The 20518-nt window shown below is 40.4% G+C and overlaps 1 protein-coding gene across 1 annotated transcript in view; it reads left to right on the top strand.

Moving 5' to 3' along the window:
• Positions 1-705: 705 nt before the first annotated feature.
• The window catches only part of LTK (leukocyte receptor tyrosine kinase), a 92091-nt gene continuing 72278 nt past the window's right edge, over positions 706-20518 (top strand). The window contains exon 1 of the mRNA XM_085062392.1: positions 706-1168. Coding sequence (XP_084918518.1) covers positions 922-1168 — 247 coding nt within the window. The 5' untranslated portion in view covers positions 706-921. The remainder of the gene's footprint in view (positions 1169-20518) is intronic.

The following is a 20518-nucleotide window of genomic DNA, read 5'->3' on the forward strand; positions in this document are numbered from 1 at the left end:
CCTACCCTTGAGTACTGCATAGATATCAATGTAAGACTCAGCAAAGGTTAAGCAAACTAATTAAAATTTTAGCATAATCTATGAACCATAATTAAATATGGAATGCGGGCTTGTGCCTTGAAAGTGCCAGACCCACCAGACCTATAAGGGCTTTAATTCATATAAGCTCCAAACTCTCCAGTTCCTGCATTGCAAAGGGTATTTTACCCAAGACTCAGGTACTACCCGTTAAATTCATTAGCACAATAAATTATGCTAATTTGGATAAAGGCATCCCTATTCCAGAGTGAGGGTATTCACATGGAGAATTAGATATTCATAATATTGATATAAAGAATCCATTCTGGTTATAAAAAGAATATCAATTTTAGAAAAACTCCCCTTGAAGGAAAGACACACATGCAAACAAATTGAAAGCAGAGTGTAATTGTGTAATTGAAATACTGATGGTCCAGAAGAAGAAGGAGCATCAGAGTTTAAAGTGTTTAAAGAGTGAATTACCAAGCTTGCAGGTGGAGTACCTACACTTTGCTGTGCTGCAGGTCCTCACTGCTTGTCTCCAACAGAGGCTGCCTTGCTCAGGAGTTAAGTGGTTGTAAGTGGAGTTAAGGGAAGAAAAGTGGGCTTCTAGGCTGTGTAAATAGGTCCAATTTCTCTTTTAGGGCAGTCACTGAACACAATTCCAGGCAATGGGGATCCTCTCTATCATCCTAAATATGAGCCGAGTTTGGTCCAGGGGGTGCATAGGTGTCATGTGTGTCATTAAGCCAGCGGCAAGGGAAGATTGAGAAAGGGGAACAACCCAGTAAGATTATGAATTCAGCTTGTCCCAGTGCATACTAATGCCTGAAAAATTTACAGATGGATGTGTTCATGTCTGAAGCAACTGCCTTGTGGATTTGCTGATCGTGCAGGAGCGGTATGCAAAACGGGAGGAGGAGGCAAGGAAGGGAGGGTGGCTCTAGGACCCATACAAGCCTTCCCGAGCAGGAGGTGGGAATTTTCCTCCAAGGCAGCAGGAGCCCGAGCCCGGTCTCAGAGCTCCAGCGGAGTCCGCAGAAGAGCCTGGCACGTCCCCTCCAGAGCCGCGCAGTCGGGTGGGACTTGCCCGCACCCCGCAGAGCCATGGACCGGCTGCCACAGCTGCTGCTGTGGGTCACCACTCTGGGTAAGGAACTTATTTTTCTTTCCTCTCGTCTCCTTGCTTTGCGAAGTCCCTCTTCTACCCAGAGACTCAGACTTATTTCATTGTCCCTTCCCTTTTATCTTTAAAATCAGAAAAGCATTATTTTCAGAACAGTAGGGAAAAAATGAGGGGTGGGGAGTGAAAGTACTTGCATGAAACATATATAAAGCGGGTGACATGCAGGAAGATAAATATTGATGGTTATTTATTGTAAGTAAATTTTGCTCACTGAAATGAATTTGTGATCTGTAGTTTCAGAGAGGCTGCTGCTGTCGAGGCTCTGAGGCTGGAAGCAGGCAGTCATTGTCCAAGGGGTCAACATGAAACTAACAGCTATACCTTAGGACCATTTTCCTTCTCTGGTTACTGCACTGTTTTCTTTCGGGCTGTTTCGGAGAGGTGGGAGAAAGTAATGCTCCAGGAGTAGTGAAGGTTGCTTACAGGAAAAGGTGTAGTTTGGAGAGGATGTCTTGTCTAAGGAGAGAGATGAGGGACACAGATAAAGAGAGAAGGTATTGGGACTACGAAAGATGGAGTAATGTGCTCCCACCTAGAAAGTGGTTCTCAGGCTAAGTTTTGAAGAGAATCTTTGTGCTGCTCTGTTTGTCACTGTTAGCTTTGGTTGTGAAGTGCAGCAAAAGAAATGAAGTGACAGCAGGAGAGAAGAAGGGAGATGTTAGGAAGGAATCTGCAGTGATAGGAGGGAAGTTAGGAGATGGCAGCATGCATGCAATCAATGACAGGAAAAGAAGGTAGGAGTGGGACACATTTCCTATATGTGCACAATGCCAGCAAATTAGTTGTGAATATTAGGAAAGAAACACCTCTAACAGGACATACGAAATTTCTCAGAGATCTGCAGTTACAATAGTACCCCCAGTGTAGGGACAGTGACTACAACTTGACCCCTAGACAAGGATCAGGAAACACTTCTGTATTTCTCAGTATAACAGTTCATATAACTTCCAGGTGGGAAAGGAGGAAAGGCAAACAGGTTGTTGGGCACTACAGCTAGCTCTTGCTAGCACAATGCACTTCTCTTTCTGGTTAAAGGATGAACATGTGTATATTTACTCTTACATAAAGACACATCAGTTTCTAAGCAGGTTTAATAATTTAGTTCTATTTACAATTGTATGCCAAGGCATAGCACAGTGTTTTTTATTTCAGTTTTTTTTCTGGCCTTTTATTACTATTGGGAGGAAGGAGGTTTTACTCTTAAAGGGTCCCAGGACAAGTGTACCTCTTGCAAACAGAGCTGCATGTCATTAAAGCCTCAATTTTCATGGCATGTGGTCTCATCAAGAGCTGCTAAGTATCTTCCCAGTGTTTTTGGTGGAGTGGCTTTCAATGTGCAAGTAAGGTTAATGTGAGGAGTAATAATTATATTTGCTGTATATCCAAGTCTTGATATGAAGCATGACTGTATTAGGAAAGAAATAAAAAGAAGGGTGTGTTTCAGAGAGAGTGAGTGAAGGGCTAAATGAAAATAAACGTACATTTTACAATCTCTGTCCAATCTTCTGCCAAAAATAATCTCAATCACCCGGGGGAGACTTCAGTGCATGAGCATTTAACTGTGTATCTGCTGTCACAATCTTCACATGGGGGTTGCTTGTCTCACTATGGGAGCTATTATGGTCAGCTCTAACACTTTATAATAGTTTAAAAATCACTTGTATTTCCACTGCAGAATTTTTACTGGAGCAAATTCTTGGAGTGGCTTTACATTTCCTTCTTTATTTGGAAAGCTCACGGTCTAAGCAATGAGGGAATTTGCATGTTCTCTTTTCTCTTGTTCATTTTACTGGATAGCATATGCATTTCTAAGGAGCTCTATCATAAAAGGATGATTTCAGAGTTCCCCTCCATTGACAATTTTTGGCACATCAAAACATGGGGGGACATTCCAGCTCCTCTTGGTGCAAAAATTAAGGCACTATGAGAAAATTCAGAAAGTTGTAGAGAACGACAGCAGAAAAAAAACTCAGAAAAAGAACCACCAAACCAAAGGTAACAAAACCAGGAAAGGACTCAGTGCACAGGTGTGTACACTGTTCAGTGTCAAAGCGACTTCACAGTCATTTGGAGGCTGGGGTTTCACACTAGCCTCAGGTCTCAGGAGGTAGTTAGGAAGAAGGGGAAAAAAGCCTCCACATGAATGTCTGGGAGAATTTTCTTTTTATTTCAAGCACCGGTATTACTTTGAGCCTTCATATTGGATAATTTTCTTTTGATTACTTGAGCTTTGCAAAAGGGATGGGTAGGTCAGTCCTTTTCTCTTCTGTGAGAAACTGGGCTGTGCTTGGCCAGATGTCATACTCTTGCCTTTGAACGTGGAGAGCCAACTGTCTGCAGAATTACAGCACAACACACATCCTGAGCAAACCTCAAACACCTTTCCAAATGTGTGGTCATGTTTATGTCATTGCTCAGAGTTTGGCTATTGAGTATAACCACAGTCCGTGAGATAATATTAGTAGAGGCATTTTGTCAGGATTTTCTTCACAGTCCCTTCCAACAGTTGTAGTGCAGCTGTCACAAAATAAGGTAACTTACATTTAATTTCAGCCTGGTTAATAGTTTTAATTTTGGGTTTTGTTGAATCCTTTCTAAGGCAGAGAAGTATAGGAAGGTTGATGGCAGGTTTAGGAGTAAGAAAGACAGCTTTTTGTTTGTTGGTGGAATGGTAAATCAGCATGGCAGTAATGAATGCCCCATCACTGGAGGCTTGCATTTGTTTAACAAACAGTTTTCAGAAGCTCCAAACATTCTGTTTCTCTCCCTGTGTTTATCTGCCTCTCAGAACTGAGATGGTCTGTTTTTTGAAGGAGTATGAACTAGCTTAAGTTTAATCAGTCTACATGTGCATGAAGATATAAGAGTACCTCATCTTGATGTAAGCCAACTTAAAATAAACCAGTGCATATATTTCACTTAGACAAACTTCTAGTGCTTTGTGTATCCCTTTGTTGGAGGAGAGCATGTGAAGAGTGGAAGGGATGGGACCCTGTGTTCTCTTTTGTCTCTTCATTGGAGAACTTCTCTCTTATTTTCTTCTTCTTATACATATCTCTGCTCAGTTAAAGTAGCACACAGGTACAGTAATGGTTTCACTTAAGTGGTTCCATCCAGGACAGCACCAAATGATCCTTGAAATTTGTCTTAGGAGTTGTATCCACAGTCCTTTACTGTGCAAATGACAGCATATCTCCATATCCTGTGCCCAGTCCGAATATCCAATTCAAGGGGCTATCTGTCACTGGAAGTCAAATATTGGGTGGATGCCTTGAAATGAAAACTATGACTTTTTAAGTAACAAACATTACAAAGTGGAGGACCCTTTGAAATACAATGAAAAAGGATAGGATAAATATATGGGAATCCCAGAGTAAGGCAGCACAAGCTGACAAACACCAGGGATTTGTTAACTGCATCAGGAGGGAGGACTAAGTTGGAGGAGGAAGAAATCAGGTAGTGAGCCATGTGTACTGTTACTTTAGAGCTGAAGACGTCTTGTGAGAAGCCATAGAAGAAATCCATCTTTCTGTCCTTGTTACATAGCTGCACAGTTTCTAACTAGTCCATAAGATCAAAAGTTGGAGAAAAGGATTCCTCACTCCACTGAAGTTTCAAAAGCATTCCTCTCCCACTCTTAGGAGTCCTTAACAGAAACACAGGAGAGTCTCTGTCTTCAGCCTGCTTGTATGTGTGAAGGAGTGCCTGCTGGCTGTGCTGGTGTGTAGAAGGGCATCTGTGATGTTTGTGGCAAGAATGGAGAGAAATTTTCATCTTGAATTAACTGTAGTGAAAAATGCTGATGTGTGACACTAAAATGCTTTATAAAGTGGTCTAGGTTTTGAGGTCTTACATTGGTAATTTGTTTTGTATATGCACCAGTTAGTTCATACTGAGACATTCAAATAAGTCTACATGTTTTAATGCCTTTTTTTCATTTCAAACTTTTGCTCAGAAAAGCCTTTTGTTCAGAAATCTGAAATCTTTATTTGAAAAGCTGAAAACATGATTTAATATCAAATGTTTAGTTTTGACACGAACTGTTGTAGTCCAGCACTCCCTGAAATCTGTTGGTCTTTGCAATTTTTTAAAACGTCTGACCTGGAAGATTTTTAGATTGATCTGTGATAGGGTTTTTTTGTTTGTTTTGGTTTTTAAAAATTTCTTTGGTCTTGCCAATTACTTGGAAAATCCTATATTAAGACTGCCCAGTTATTTGATAATACCATGTTCAACATTATGTTACATGCAGACAGTGACTGGTACTGTTTGTAACTTGGTATTGGATCAAATTCCCCAGAAATAAAAGAAACAAAAATAACTTTTTGCAAATGTTTACTAAAAGCAGAAGCACAAAGCAGCTGCTGAGAGGAGAGGCAGGTGAGGTCTTTCCAGAAATAAATGGGGAGGAAGGAATCCACAGGGTTTGTAATTAACATAAATTGATGGACATCTATGGGAATACAGCAATACAACATCTTGCCTTCTGTATCTGAGACTTTTATCTAAGACTCTTACGAGTAAGCATGATTCCTGTATTGAATCCTTAAATCAGAGGAGGAAAATAATGACATTAATTATGTTAATTGGATCAGGCTTATAGTCTTTTCCTGCCTCTCAGCATCAGTCCTTCCTCTTACAATTCCTCTTCCTCCCATTCCATAATAATTGCTCCTCTGCTTCTCTCCTCTACTGGCATGTAACAAACCCAGTGCTTTGATATGGTCTGCTAACAGCATGAACAAAGATGAAACCCATGGCAGGTAGGAGAGCAGGCCAGCTTGGAAAAGGGGTGAATTGTAGCATTTGATAGGAGGTGATTTGTAGCTGACAGATGTAAGCTGAATGTGTAGGGAGAGCAGCTCCCTTGTGCGAGTGGTGACAGATCACATTGATGTGTTTTGTGTTGCAGGAGGAATACGCAGAGCCTTTGTTTCAGATTGTGGCTGGTTCAGCACCACTAGGTTATGGAGGCTCTGTGCCTGGGGAATGTCAGGTTCCTGCCTTTTTGTGCTGAATGTGCAAGAGGGAAGTCAAGGTGTAGGACCTTTACAGTAAAGCAAATGTGGTGTCAGGACTTCTCCAGGCCTCTGCAGTGCTTAAAGGATTACAGCTCCCAGACAAGTGGCAGAGTGTCATTGAAACATTTTGCTTCCCTCAAGTTCTGAAGAGCTTTCCTCAAGGTGTGTGTACCTCCACGTTGTGGCTTCTCCCAGTTTTATCATACCAGCACATGTGGACCCATGAGGACAAATGGAAACAGTGGGAAATGACATAAAAAGAAACAGAGGTGATATTCCAATCTTCCTCACCTAGAAAAAGCAACTCTTATTTACCGAGTAAATAAAGAGCTCAGAGTTTTAGTGTGATGCTCACCTACAGGCCAAATGTTATCTTCTTAGGAGAATTTCAAATTGGTTTTCTGTATGTGTTGCTTAATACAAAGCTGGCTGTAGAACCTTGAAACTTTACACAATTCTTCACTTGTTGGTGAAAAACTTCTTAAGATTGCCAGTTGGCTTTACATTTATTTTAAGCATTAGGGCTATGTGATTGTTGTAGATCCCTTCCAACTGAACAAGTCTATTCTCTTTGAAGGTATAAACCTCCCTGACATCGGCACTGATTGATTTTTAAAACGTATTGTACAGCAGCCTCATCAGAGTTAGTAAAGAATGAGAGTGAAATATAGAATTATAATATCGAATTATAGAATTAAAAGCTGAAGTCTTTTCAAAAAGCACAGATTTATCCTTGCAACTCAGCTGAACTTTTGCCCTGTCTAATGGGAGAATTGTGCCTTTTAATAAGACATCACAGATTTTCAGCTAATTGGTATCTGAAATCCCATAAGCTTTGGCTTATCAGCCAAGAATGATGCATTTATTCATGTATTTCAGTTGCTCAGTTAGGGTTTTTTTTTCCCAGTTTGTAGCACAGCGTGTGTTTGAGGGCATAAACAGCCAAACCTTCTGGAGCTAGAGCATCCACACCTCTCCTCTGTGTCTATGTTTCTGGAGATACATATTTATATATTAAAAATACAGGAGTAATAAAGCAACTGAGAGTGACAGTAGTAAGTGACATGGAAGGATGTGATGGTGTTTTGTTGCACAGAATTAAACACAGGAGGTGAGAAGTATCTTGTCGTACATTGTTCTGGTGAGGAGTTCTTGTGCTATTCAGGAGCCAAAAGAAACCCAAACTGGAAGTTTTTCCTGCCTTGAAGCAGAACTGACCCAATAACAGCAGTCACGTTGGAACATCAGTGAGAACTGAACCAGACAGGTTACTGGCTCAGAGTCCCAGTTTGCTGAAATCACAATTTTCACACCAGAGGTGCTGTTGGAAGCTCCTGCTTCCATGCGGCGATGCAGGGCTGGTTTGAGTGGCTCTACAGCTGTCACCAAGACCTTTTTCTATATGCTGAGGGTGAACTCTGCTTGTGCACTTCCCTTTGTGGCTCTGCCTTACAATATCTGCTCTGCTTTCTTGGCCTTAGGGCGGCTGGAGGAAACTGTGGGGATACACAGAGAGGATAGGAGGTGGCCAAGGCTGGGCAGTGGAGCAGTATGGAGGAATTCTTTTCCAATGGAGATGAGGAGCCCAGCCAGTGTGGTTTTGGATTACTCAAAGAAGGGTTAGCAGCTGTCAGCCTGAACTCAAGCAACCTCAGGCAAAGCTGAATTCACTCTGGAACAGAACTGAATAACTGCTTTCTTAACTGGATAATTCATTTGGTGGTTTTGCAGACCTATGTGCCTTGACTATTATTTTAGACAATGTAAGAAGCGTGAATGATTATCCTTACACACCTCTAATACCTTAGATGTCATGATTTTTTAAAATTTTCTGTTCCTTTTCCTATATTTAACTGCAGTTTAAATTTTCCAAGTATCTGCCGTTTATAGTTTTTTTCCTACTGAGCTCTGAGTGATTAAAGACCTATTTATTACTTTGACTTCAGCAAACAGAATCATAGAAAAGCATGACTGCTTAAAATTTCCATGGTCTTTTACATGTTTTTAGAGTTTTCTCTGGGGCATTTTGATGTGTACTGTGCTGTAGTTCAGATCTCCTTACATGAGTAACAGTTTTAAAGTATGTAGTTCACAACAGGAGCATTTTCTGTGTTTATAGTCACTGCAGGAACCCAAATAGTATTTAAAACCTCTGAAGGGAGCTTTCTTTAACCCCATGCAGGCAAACAGTTCAGCCTAGATCTTAGTGAGTGAGACACTGGACTTTATGAATTTTATAAGCCCTGATAGCATAGTCATCACTATCACTACTTTTTTCAGCTTTCCTGAAGTGCCACATGCCTCCTGGCCCTTTAAGATCTATCAGGTTCTTTGAAGACTCTAAACTTTCCCAGAGTTTGACATCCTGTGTTTGTCAGTCTGTTGCAGTCCTAGAGACGAAAGTCAGTAAAATTTGCAAAAAATAAACTTGTGAATTAATTACAAGCAAAACAAGGTGAGTAAACCAAACTGGGTTTTATTTAGCTGTGTTAAAAGGGCTTGTGTTCTAGCTATTCAGATGGATAGAAAACAGAGAGAGGTATGCAGATCTAGCTCTTTTCACCTCATCTAGGGCTGTGCTAGATTGGTCTGACTAGACACAATCATTTAGCTTCCCCTCCAAAAGCTGTTTTCATTTTTTATTTCCTAAGTTTTGGACAGGGCATAGCTTTTTTATTTCTTACCTTCATGCTTTTATTCCCACACAATTTTTTTCCTCTCTTGTGTGCCTTCCTGCATATATATGTGTGTGTGTGAAAATTAATGAAATGAAAAATGTGGTATTTTTTTTCTTGACAGAGAATTATTCTTTTACTTATTTTAAGACTTGAAAATATGTGGAAAACCCCTTTGCGTTAAACGTGTTGTCTTTCCTCAGTGGATGCAGTTATCCAAAACTGTACAATACTCAGGAATTACTTGTGATTGTGTGTGATAATATTTTAATTACTTATTTTATATAGAGATTACCATGTTTTAGGGATTTGTGCAGCATTGGACTGTACAGGTTATCAGCTTTGGTAAATCTAGCTAATACCTATTTTTCAATTAAGCTTCAGAAGAAATTACAATCACTTTTGTACTAAGGTATATATACAGTAAGCTAGAGAAGTTATTTTATTACTGGTAGGAATTGCTTTGTGGCAGCACCAAGGATGATTGATGAGAAGCAACAGCCCAATTAATACTGTTACTGATACTCTTCCACTTTGAAAGGTGAGGGGTAATTTATATCAAGTTGTTGGGATTTAAACTCAGACAGCAACCAAGCCCCATGCAGCCATTCACTCACTCCCTCAACAGTCAGACTAGGGGGGAAATCAGAAGGGTAAAAGACAGAAAACTCATGTGTTGAGATAAAGACAGTTTGATAGGGAAAGCAAAACCTGGTCAGCTTGGGTCACCTATCCTGGCTGTGCCTCCTCCCAGTTTCTCAAGCACCCCCAATATTCTCACTACCATGGCAGTATGGAGAGCAGAAAAGGCCTTGGCTCTGTGTAAGCCCTGCTCAGCAGTAACAAAAACATCTCTATATTATCATCACTGTATTCAGCACAAATGCAAAACACAGCCCCATACCAGCCACTGTGAAGAAAATTAATTCTGCCCCAGCCAAAAACAGCACACAAGTAAATGCAGAATTTCAGAGTTAGAAGTGTTGATTCTTCTGCTGGTTTCTTAGGGCTCTTGAGACTGAGTGAACATGGAAGTTAACATTTGGGTGATGTTTAACTTGTCTCTCCAGCTTGCATGCCCATCTCAACCTCTAGGCAACCCCCACGTGGTAGCACGGTCTCATCTCAGGTGTGTCAGTCATACTGCAGGCATGCTTTGAAATTATCTAGGTTAAAAGCTAGCTTTCTTTTTTTGTACATAATTTTAATGTTTCAGTTACAATGTGACCCTTTACAGTTTGTGTTAGGTACAACTGAGGATATGGTGATTGCTGCACAAGAACTAGAAGGGAGTCAATCTCACAGTGGGAACAAAAGGAATGCAGGCTGGGGCAGAAGGAATTGTTCTGGGAAACTCTTAGTCTGCTGGGTTTTTTTTTTTCTGAATCTCTCCCAACACTCAGTGAAATAAGTATCTTGTGAAAGCAGCCTGTAGGATTAGACACCTGAATTTGGACTGTGTGAACACCCTGATCTAGCTTAGGGATGCCTGCTTGGCAGTCTCTGCGAGGGAGCAAATGCTCGATGCCAGCATTGTCAGCTTGGTGTCAGTGAGCTGGCAACTGCCTTATGAATTAGTATTACTGTGAAAACACCTACAATCCTGTTTTACTAATTAGAAAAATATTTGGCTTTGCTATCATTTAGTTCTGGCTTTGACAATTTCTTATTTTTGGAACATGATAGTTTTTTTGCATCCAGTTAACAAAACTTTTAACAGTTTTAGAGGACGAACTTGGGCTGATAGTCTGAATCCTATCACTGCCATAGTACTGGGGAATAAGAGATAGAAACACCATGATGTTGTGTGGTATTCAAGTCTCCCCTTAGCCCTTGAAACATGACTGTCTGTTTTCAACTTTGACCTGTACCGTGTACAGAGTGCTGTTAAGAGGAGGTGCTCTTAAACATTTAAGGGTAGGACTGAATCTGTTCTGAAGGTGGAGAGTTGGGGTTTACATTTATCATCTTGAAGGAAGAGAGTGAAAAAAGTTTTGAGCCCAGGTTTATATCTTATGCACAAAATGTTTCATAATCTCTAGCATGCATAGAAGTGCTCCCATGAGCTTTTAAAGGAATATCAGCTGCATACAAGAATATTCTTCAGCATGTTCTGTCATTCTTTGTGACACAAATATATGAAAGGGCAAGAAATACAGCTGGTCCAAGTACCTTTGCATAGTCTTTCTGAGACTGGCAAAAGGCAAAAGTATAGCAAACACTGTTTTTCTGTTTTTTTTCTAAATTCTCCAAGCTCAGGTTTCACAGATAGGGTTAAAAATCATCAAATTAAACATATTTATGAGCCATCTGGTTTCTGAGTCTTTCCAGTTTGTGTTTGCTATCCTGGGTAACTATTAAGTCATTTTTGTTGCTGTAATTTTCATGTCATTACATGGCTCCAGAAACTGCATGTTTAAGAAAAACACTGTAGAGAACTGAATTCAGAGTGGAATTATAAGCACTGGCAGCACTGGAGACATTTGTCATTCTTTCAATCATCCTAAGGTACTACTAAAAGTAAATGCACAAAATAAATCAATTTTTTCTTTTAATGTGTCTTTAAGTTAGGCAAAGAGAGCTGGAAGGCTGTATTGCCTATCTTTCTTACAATATGGTAAGGCTAGTCAGATTTCCTAGGGCTGGTTTTCAACCACAAGTTTTGCATATTATTTGGGCAAGATTGGTTAGTCTTGGTGTCTTAATTCTTGTCCTATTTTACCTATTTTATCTCCCTTATTCAGATGTGGTGAGACATAAAACAGTATACATTCTAGTTCCTTCAAACAGACCCAGTGCACAATTTTTTTTTCCTTTTTAAAATAAAGTATAGTTAAGGAGAATCTGTGGGAATTCCAGTGGAAATTTTCTTTGAAAAAAAATCTTTTTTCACATTGAATATTAGATTACCAATTAAGTTGTCTAACAGCAGTGACTTTTCCATTGGTTGAGTACAAAAGTGTTTTCCTTAAAGGTGTACTTTTGTTTTACTTTTCCATAAAGCATCCTTATCTGCTCCTGAGAAGGCACAGAACTGATGAATAGATGTAAAATTCCCTCTTTTTTCTCTGGTGATCTGATTGATATTCTTCATGCCAGCTCAGTCATTTGTAACACTGAGTCAATTTTCAGAGTATAGCTTCATCTTAGGAAGAAAGAGAAGAGAGAAGATGACTGTAATTGCTGGTGTTTGTTTTCTAGGTGCAACCAAATGCTTGTGCTATTTGGAGAAAATGCATATTGTGAATGCTGACTAAAATACACTAATCAGCTTCTCTTTCTCACTCTGCTTCATCATTTTGACAGAGCTGTGTTCTGAACATTATGAGTTTTCTGAAGTCAAATTCAGTTTTATGGGCTTTGGAACCTTCCTGGCTATCTTGTGTGCTGTCCAAAGCCATTTCCAATTCCCTGCACTTTGTCAGCCCCCTGCCGTGTCTTGCTCTTTCACATGTGGTTTGGTAACTCTTACATACAGTGGCTAGGAGTACCATAAGTGAGCATGGTGAAGGATGCAATGGTGTCTTTAGATCTTGTAAGGAGTACTCAGCTTGTTTCTCTGCTTTTCTTCCTCACACCTGGCATGAGCTTTAAAAGAATGTAAAACAATCACCTCATGACTCTATGCCTTTACTTAGAAAGCCCAGATTCCCAGATGCATAAAGAGGAAGGAGTAAGTGTATGCAAAGAATAAAGCACACGTTACTCTGGCTATGTGTGCTTTGGAGGCAGGCGTTACTTACACGAGTAGAGGTTGCTAGCCATGATGCAAGGAAGGCGTTTGAAATCTTGGCTTACAAACTGTTTAATACACTGCTTAAACTTGTGCTCAATTTCACTTTCCACCTTCTTAGCTTCCTCAGAGTGTTTGTTTGACTGCTTTCCTCTTCTGGAGTCCAGCTGGCATTGAGAGGCTCAATTTGGGAAGCCCATTTGGGAGTCTCAGCTGGCACTGGCAAACTCCACAAGCTGCTGGAGTACTTGCTGGCAAAGCTGTCCTTACCTTGGAAGCTGGCAACAATTTCGAGCTGAGGCTATGAGGAAGATGTTTGGAAGGTGCTTGACTCTAGACCTCAAGGCTGTGCTGGAGAGATAATAGGAGGGGTAGGTGTTTGTCCACTTTTGTTGGCACAGTAACCACACCTTCTTCCACACCTCCACATTGTGTGCCCTCAACATGTTGATGTGCAGATAGAGCAGTGTCCGTGACTGTCTTCAAAGCCAAGTACAGGCCTCCCTGTGTCCTGCATGCTGCAGCCTGCTCCTTCACAAGGCTACCAATGAAGTCTGCCTTAGTAGTGTCCTGGGAATGGAGCTGGCTTCCCATCATCTCAGAGTAACTTCAAAACACAGTCTTCTCTGAGAAGGCTCTGAGTGTAGAAGACAGTGAAGCAGAAATTCAGTGTCCCAACAGCAAGTACTATGTGGCCCTCCAAAAATATTGAGCTATAAAAGGAGACAGAGATTCTAGCTTGAATAATTCAGATGTGGTTATGACACTATGGCAGGCTACACAGCACTCTTTTTATTAACACAAGATGAAATTACTTCCTATGTGGAGGAGCACACATATAGATGTATACATTTCTTTGCCTGTGTGCATGTGTGTGACCTGATTATGAATGAATGCTGTTAATGTAAATTTATAATTATGTCACAGTTATAATTATAGTAAATCCTATTGGATTGCTTTATAATTGTTAAATCAGTTAATGATTAAGTGCTGCTAAACCCTTCTGCACCCTTATCTTTTGTATTTATATCCTTTGATTCTGATTTGATTTTCATATACACACATGTATGTTTCATTCATGTGGTAAGTAATAGAGTGAAACTTGCCACTGAACTCTGTCAAAGTTACAAATTTGTATGAAAACCTGCTTATTGCCAAAACATTTAACTCTGATTGTTGAAGCAGCACAAACCACTTGTTTGCACCAGAGAGCAATGCAAATAGAATCATAGAATTATTTAAGTTGGAAAAGACCTTTAAGACTGAGTGCAGGTGTTAATCCAGCACTGCTAAGTCCACCACTAAACCATATCCCCAAGTGCCACATCTACACATCTTTTGAACGCTACCAGAGATGGTGATTCCACCACTTTCCTGCGCAGCCTGTTCTGCTGCCTAACCACCTTATCAGTGGAGAAACTTCCTAACGTCCAATCTAAATTTCCCTGGCACAACTTAAGGCCATTTTTTCTTGTCCTGTCACTTGCTACTTGGCAAAAGAGGCCAAACCCCACCTAAGACCTCCTTTCAGGTAGTTGTAGATGGATATGGGGTCTCCTCTCAGCCTCCTCCAGGCTACAACCCCAGCTCCCTCAGCCTCTCTTTGTAAGACTTGTGCTCCAGATCCTTTCCCAGCTCCGTTGCTCTTCTCTGCACATGCTCCAGCACCTCAATGTCTTTCTTGTACTGAGATGTTTCAACATGTGCTTCTAAAAGAGCGTATTATCTACTGTTGACTTTTCTGTTCCTTCAGAATGGATGTGTTGTGCTCTGTCACACCTTCTCATTACTGTAAATGAAGTGATGTTCATACTCTGCTTGCAAAGAAGCAGTAGCTTTTATTGACCAGGCTGTTGTGGCAATAGGGATTCTTGGAAAAGCTTGGGACAGTTCTGATATTTACCATGTCATTTGCAACTTCCTGATGCAGAGATGTTGAGGATTTTTCAGAGGAAGCTGGTACAGAAAGGATGTTTAGAGGTGTGTGATTTGTGAGAGCTCATGAAGAAGTTCTGTTGAACACTCCTCCATTGGGGTGATATCTAGCAGAGTACCAGGTGGGCAGTGAGAATCCTTGACAATCATACACAGAAAAAACAGTACTACTCAAGTATGTATTTGGTCTTTTCCTGTGGATGATAATCTGCTAATTATAGCTACAATTTCAGGCTGCTTAGAATGGAAAAGGTAAAAAGATACGCTGGATGAGTAGTCCACGTACAGTCTAAATGTACAGAAACTGACAGGTATGCTGCCTTTGGTGGGCATGATAAGGCAAGAAACCCATCCTTGGTCTGGTAGTGTCTTTCTGGATATCAGAAGAGTGCACTGTAAAAGTAGGAATTGTGTTGAATTAAAGAATCTGTAATCAGGCAGTGTCTGTGTTAACTCTTATAAACTACATGCCACTGTGAGTAAAGGACTTAAATCTTTTCTAAAGGACTTAAGTCTTTTCTAAAGGACTTCATGTTGATATACTGCATTGGGGGCACAGCCACATTTGCTTTAGGACTTGTGATTCAGGCTTTTAGTGAGGATGAACAGAGAAGAAAACTGCATAAACTGTTGATCTCATGTTGTTTGTTTTCCTCCTTGTGCTGGCTGGTGTCCTGGGAGAAAAGAACTAAGGCTGTCTGCTTACGTTCCTTTGAGGACTGAGGCATAGAAACCTCATTTTTCTCCCTTGTGGGGACAGGTCTGGACTGACCCTTTGCCAGTGAAGAAATTCTAGCCCCAGGCCAGCATTACTCAAGCAATGGTCTTTAGGGACACTACTGGAATATGTAGTATCTTTCATAATTGTCTGACAAAGGCCTGGTTAAAGCTGAAAGGATCTGATGATCTCCTACCGTTTTCCCTCCTGCCACTTCCAGACACTGAGTGCTCTTCTTGTTATTCCAAAAGAACTTAATACATCATAAGTGGTGGTGGAGCAGGTCTGGTCTCCAGCAGCCACAGTATTTCATGAATTCACTCTAATAGAAGATGGTTTTATTTTCTCTTGCACAAACATAAGCCCTTGATATGAGATATCCAGAGAATTCAATATTTGTGTTCTGTTTGTATCCAGTGGTTTTTATGTGCTTATTTCTCACGCAAATAAGTACTTTCCAGATATATCCAGAAATGCATCCAATTATGTTTCCTTACTGCCTGTAAATTAAATAGCTCAGGACTGTCCCCAATCATTTTCTTTCAGGCACTACTTTTTTCATTAGTGTTTAATCAAATTACCCATGGTCTGAAAGGAAGTCAGAAATTTTTCCAAGAATCTTTGTTTCTTTGCAGACACCCATTCTGGTTTCTCTTGTTTTGATATTCTTGTACTGATTTCTCACTGTAGTGGTGTTTTTTTGTGATATTCTCATCTCCAGCATGAAGCTTAAGATAGACTGAAACATCTTTGAAAGGAATGAATGAGAGAGGCCCCCTTGCCTTAATAGGGATCACATCATTGCTGGTGTAGTCTATGACCCAACAGTAATTTGGATTTTCTACTACTCCTTGCATGAAGCCATCTGAATATAAGAACTGGAGGGTATTTTCAAAGCAGTTTGTGGGTGTTAAAATCATCAGAATAGCCACTGTAGCATTGGCTGTGCCAGCCTACTTGAGTAATTAGTAAAGTTATCAAACACTTAAGCTCACCCTTGCAGCAATGAGAGACAGCAGTCTGAGGGCCTCTTCCTTGGCAGGATAGAAATTCCTAACTTCACCATTTCTTATTTTGGCACTCATTCTGAAGGGGACCTTTACAGAAAAGGAAGAGCTCATTATATTCAAGAACATCATGTCAAAAGTAAAATAAAAGCCATCATAGGAAATACTCCCTCTAAGATGCTCTCCAGTTGGGAAGTGTGGTATTGTAGCCCAAAGTGTGGCTCATCTCTGAACCACACTTTACCTGAAATCACACCTCACTCTCTTGGAAGCCAAAAATAAAGTAAAATTAAATGTAAAGATAAGTAAGGGTCCTTTTAGTCCTATTCTTGCTTTACAGTGCAACTGTCTGTCTTCTGTTTTATGTGTTCCGAGAGCGGTGGGAGCATCTACATTACCATCCCCACTGCCTTCTACATTTCTTTACTAGTGGGGAAAACAAATGATAAAACTGAAATGCAGGTGATTGCTTTTTTGTTTGCAAAGTCAGTTTCCTACCAAAACCGGAGTGGTACAATTCATGCATCTTGATTATGTTGTTTTAGGCCATGAGCAAAAACTGTCATATTTTTTCAACACAAGGGTGATTTTCTTGGATCAAAAAATAAAGTTCAGGTCTTGGCACAAATGACAGAAGTGTCTTTGAAAATAAAGAAACAGTTTGCCAAAAAGCCATAAAGTAGTCTAAGTCATCCCTGACTTTTAGTCCTTTCAGGAAGTTCTAAATTCCAGGGCTGTCCCACCCTCTTGAATTCTGTTACACCAAGTTCATTGCTCACAACAGTAATCCCAGTTGCAGTTTGAAAACAAATTTTGCACCTCTTTCATTGTCATGGCAGTGGGTGAAGATATTCATACTGGAGATTCACCTTTCAGATGGTAAATGCTTTGAATGGTGTGAATGAGCTTAGTCCTAATCCTTTCCATTAGAGAACCGTAAAGATCTCAGGAGACTGCCCAAAATCACCTTCCTCAGAAGGCTTGGCTCTCATGCTACTCTGAGGCAGTGAACAATTAAACCATCACTCTTTTTGATGTTCAGCATACCACCAGGTCTCCATGCTTATTAAATGGTCTCACTGTTAAGAAGACTGTTTATATTGGTGCTGAGATTCAAGTTAGCATCCTAGCCCTGTCTGCACAGATTGCTTTCCTGATGACTACTCCAAGTCTTACCTTTTCTTCTCAAGGTGCGTACTAGTTCACAGCTTTTCTTTCCAGCAGAGGTTTCACCAGCCTCATATATACTATACCCCAGAAAGTGGTTTCTAGCCATGCCACTGTGGCCTGTCAGGCCTCTCATTGACAAAGGACGTCTCAACCAGTTTCCTACTCTTTGTTCTCTTGCAGTTGAGGAGGGCATTCTTGGTCTCTGATGTCCTTCCTTGAGATACTCTTCCCTCTGAGAACTTTCCTGTACCTTCTTAATTTTTGACCTCCTCAGACTGGAGCTGGTGCCTGCCTGCCCCAGCACTGTCATTGTCTTCAGCTTTGTCTGTGCTGCTGAGTTTGAGGTTCCTTTGTGACCTGGTGCTCCTGTAATCGCTGCCCCTTGCCTCTGCTTTTGGTAGCTGTGCAGAGACCCACTTCTCTGCATTCAGTGCACTTATGTCCAAGGCCATGGCAGCATGGCCTCAGGCAGACTGTGTGCCCTGGCACTTCCCTTTTTTACACTCTGCTCAGCCCATCTTTTTTCCCTCTGGGCTGTAGCACACCATGACCATGTCTAAATACTTTGGGTGCACTGATTTCTGCTCTCCACTTCTGAAAGTGTATATTGTTATGATACAAAACTACCAACTAGTACCTCATCCTCATCCTCATATCTCTTTTTGCCTTACGGTCATTGCTTTCTGGTGTTTTTAGTTATCTGTTGCCTTTCAAGTATCTTTCTTTAATTCTCCCTTACAGTCACATCTGCATTTAGGACTAATGTGACATGGTCTGTAATTCATCTATGGTGCTTTTTTTGTCAGTTGTGCTAGACTGTACAAAATATTCCTCCAAATTAATGAATTAATGTAAATCTACCCACTTCTGAAGAGCGGCTGAAGTAGCAGGCCATGGTGCTAAGATAATTTCTGTGATTGGAAGTAAAAAATACCTATTCTTACTTTGCCAAGTGTTTGGTTGAGATTTAAAAAGATTGTGAACTGTCCTTCCTGTTTGACAGTTCTATTATTTGCATGTCTTATATTGTTTCCTTTGCGTCTCTAATTAAATACAAGTTTTTAGGTACAAATAAAATTGGGTAACTAGTAATTCTTATTAACTTCAAACAGCTCCTCTCCATCTACTTTCATGGTATCTTTACATCTGCCTTCTCAAACTCCCATATTTTCATTTAGTCATAACCTACCTTCCGGTATTCCTTCAGAAATCAATAGACATCTGATGTTGGGAGTTTTTAATCTGATTTTCAGCTTATGCACAGGTGCTTAACATTTACTTCTTTATGTCTCTTTGTTAATTGTCATGACTGGGTTTCATGATCCTGGTTTGTCTTATCCTTGACATGATTTTTGTCCATTTATCTCCATTCAATAAGCAGGAATGTCCTGGGCATTAGGTGGTTAGGGGTCAGTGCAGATTAAGTGGAAACACTTTTCACTGCAGTTAGCCTAGTCACACTTGAGTGGACATTATGTGTGCTCTTTTTCTTCCACATTTGCTAATTCCTTTGCTGGGGGCTGTGCCAGTGCTGATAAAACTCTGCATTTCCCTGGGCTGCATGTAGAAATCTTTTTTTAACATCGAATTACTCCCTAGAGATCCATTTCCTTGTAAACCATTCTTTTTATGCCATGTGACTCCTGGACAGGGTCTGGCCCTTCATCTATATCTTTTATCTTCAGGATTATTCTTCAAAGTTACTAGTTGATGCAAAGTTCTTCACACGATAATATAAACATCCTCTCCCTTTTCCATGTCCTGACTATTTTTTTGTGGGGGAGGAGAAGGCAAGAAGTAAAAGAATAGGATGTGATCCTGAAGGACTTAGAGGAGACATCAAAGAATGAGCAGGATTAAAAGTTCTTCTGCCCTCTTCTTACAGATGGCAGTCTGAGCACTAACCGAAGAAACCTCAGGTAGCAGAGTGTTGGTAATGTGCTGGGGAATTTAACCCAGAGTCTTGATCGTGAAGAATGCAAGGGATGTTGACAGAAGATTCAGTTTTTAGTCTCTTGTACTTTTCTGCAACCTAGTTTAGCCACCAAAGGGCTGTTTCAGACAGCAGTCTTTTACTGTCATGTCAGAGGTTCTTTACACATGTTAAGAGGTACACAGTGAATGCGTGACAAATTGATTCACTGCCCGGCACTGACAATAGAGTTCCTTTGGTCTAACTTGAGCCATTCAGAAGTGAGTAGTTTTAACTGGTCTTCTCTGTTAACTAGGTTAGAGTTAACACCCAAGTACTAGGTGCCTGAAGTCATAAATCCCACTCTTGTACATTTGCTGGACAATTTATGGTAATACATAGTTTAATCTCTTTCCAGTATTGTTGTGCATCCCACCTTTTAACAACTTATGCCTATGGAAACTAAATTTTGGCGTGGAGCAATTGGAATCTCTCCCTCTGGAAAGGAATTTGGCAAATACTGAGAGGAGGCTTGTGGCAGTACTTCCATATTTTCCTGGCAGTATTGCAGAGAAATTGTAGCGGATGGAATCTTCCGTGCTGCTCCATATAGCTGCTGCCAGGGTCCTGGTTGTGGGCATACTGCTAGATGAAGCTTAGCAAAAAAATCCTGTATTCACAGTCTCATATAAAAATATAATTTGAGAAATACGGTGCTTTCTGACAAAGGAAAACCACAAGACTACAAGTTCTTATACACCTGCATAAATCTGATATGTTAATTGGAAAGTTAAGCTACAAGTTGAAATACTTGTGTTGTAAGGGAAAAGTAGGATGAAGCAAGTTACTGAGAAAAATATGTTGGACACAAGAAGGAAATTAGTTGTTTGTAAGTTTATATGAACTGCATTTCCCTGGTATTAGAGTCAATTGCACACTAATTAATAACCTATGGCTGGCCCAGACTGTAAACAAGAATACATAAATGTCAGTGGTCAGATCAAATTGTTTCAAATGTGACGACAAAGAACTCTCTTTAAAAGACAGGAAACAGAAAATGTGAAGTTTGTGTGTTTCTGAAACCCTCTGTCCACGAACAGAGCTAGAAGGTCCCTGTCAAAGGACATCAGTTTATTATCTGTT

The sequence above is a fragment of the Lichenostomus cassidix genome, chromosome 5 (genome assembly GCF_008360975.1).
Source record: "Lichenostomus cassidix isolate B80296 chromosome 5, HeHo_3.0, whole genome shotgun sequence".
In the NCBI taxonomy this organism is placed as follows: Eukaryota; Metazoa; Chordata; class Aves; order Passeriformes; family Meliphagidae; genus Lichenostomus; species Lichenostomus cassidix.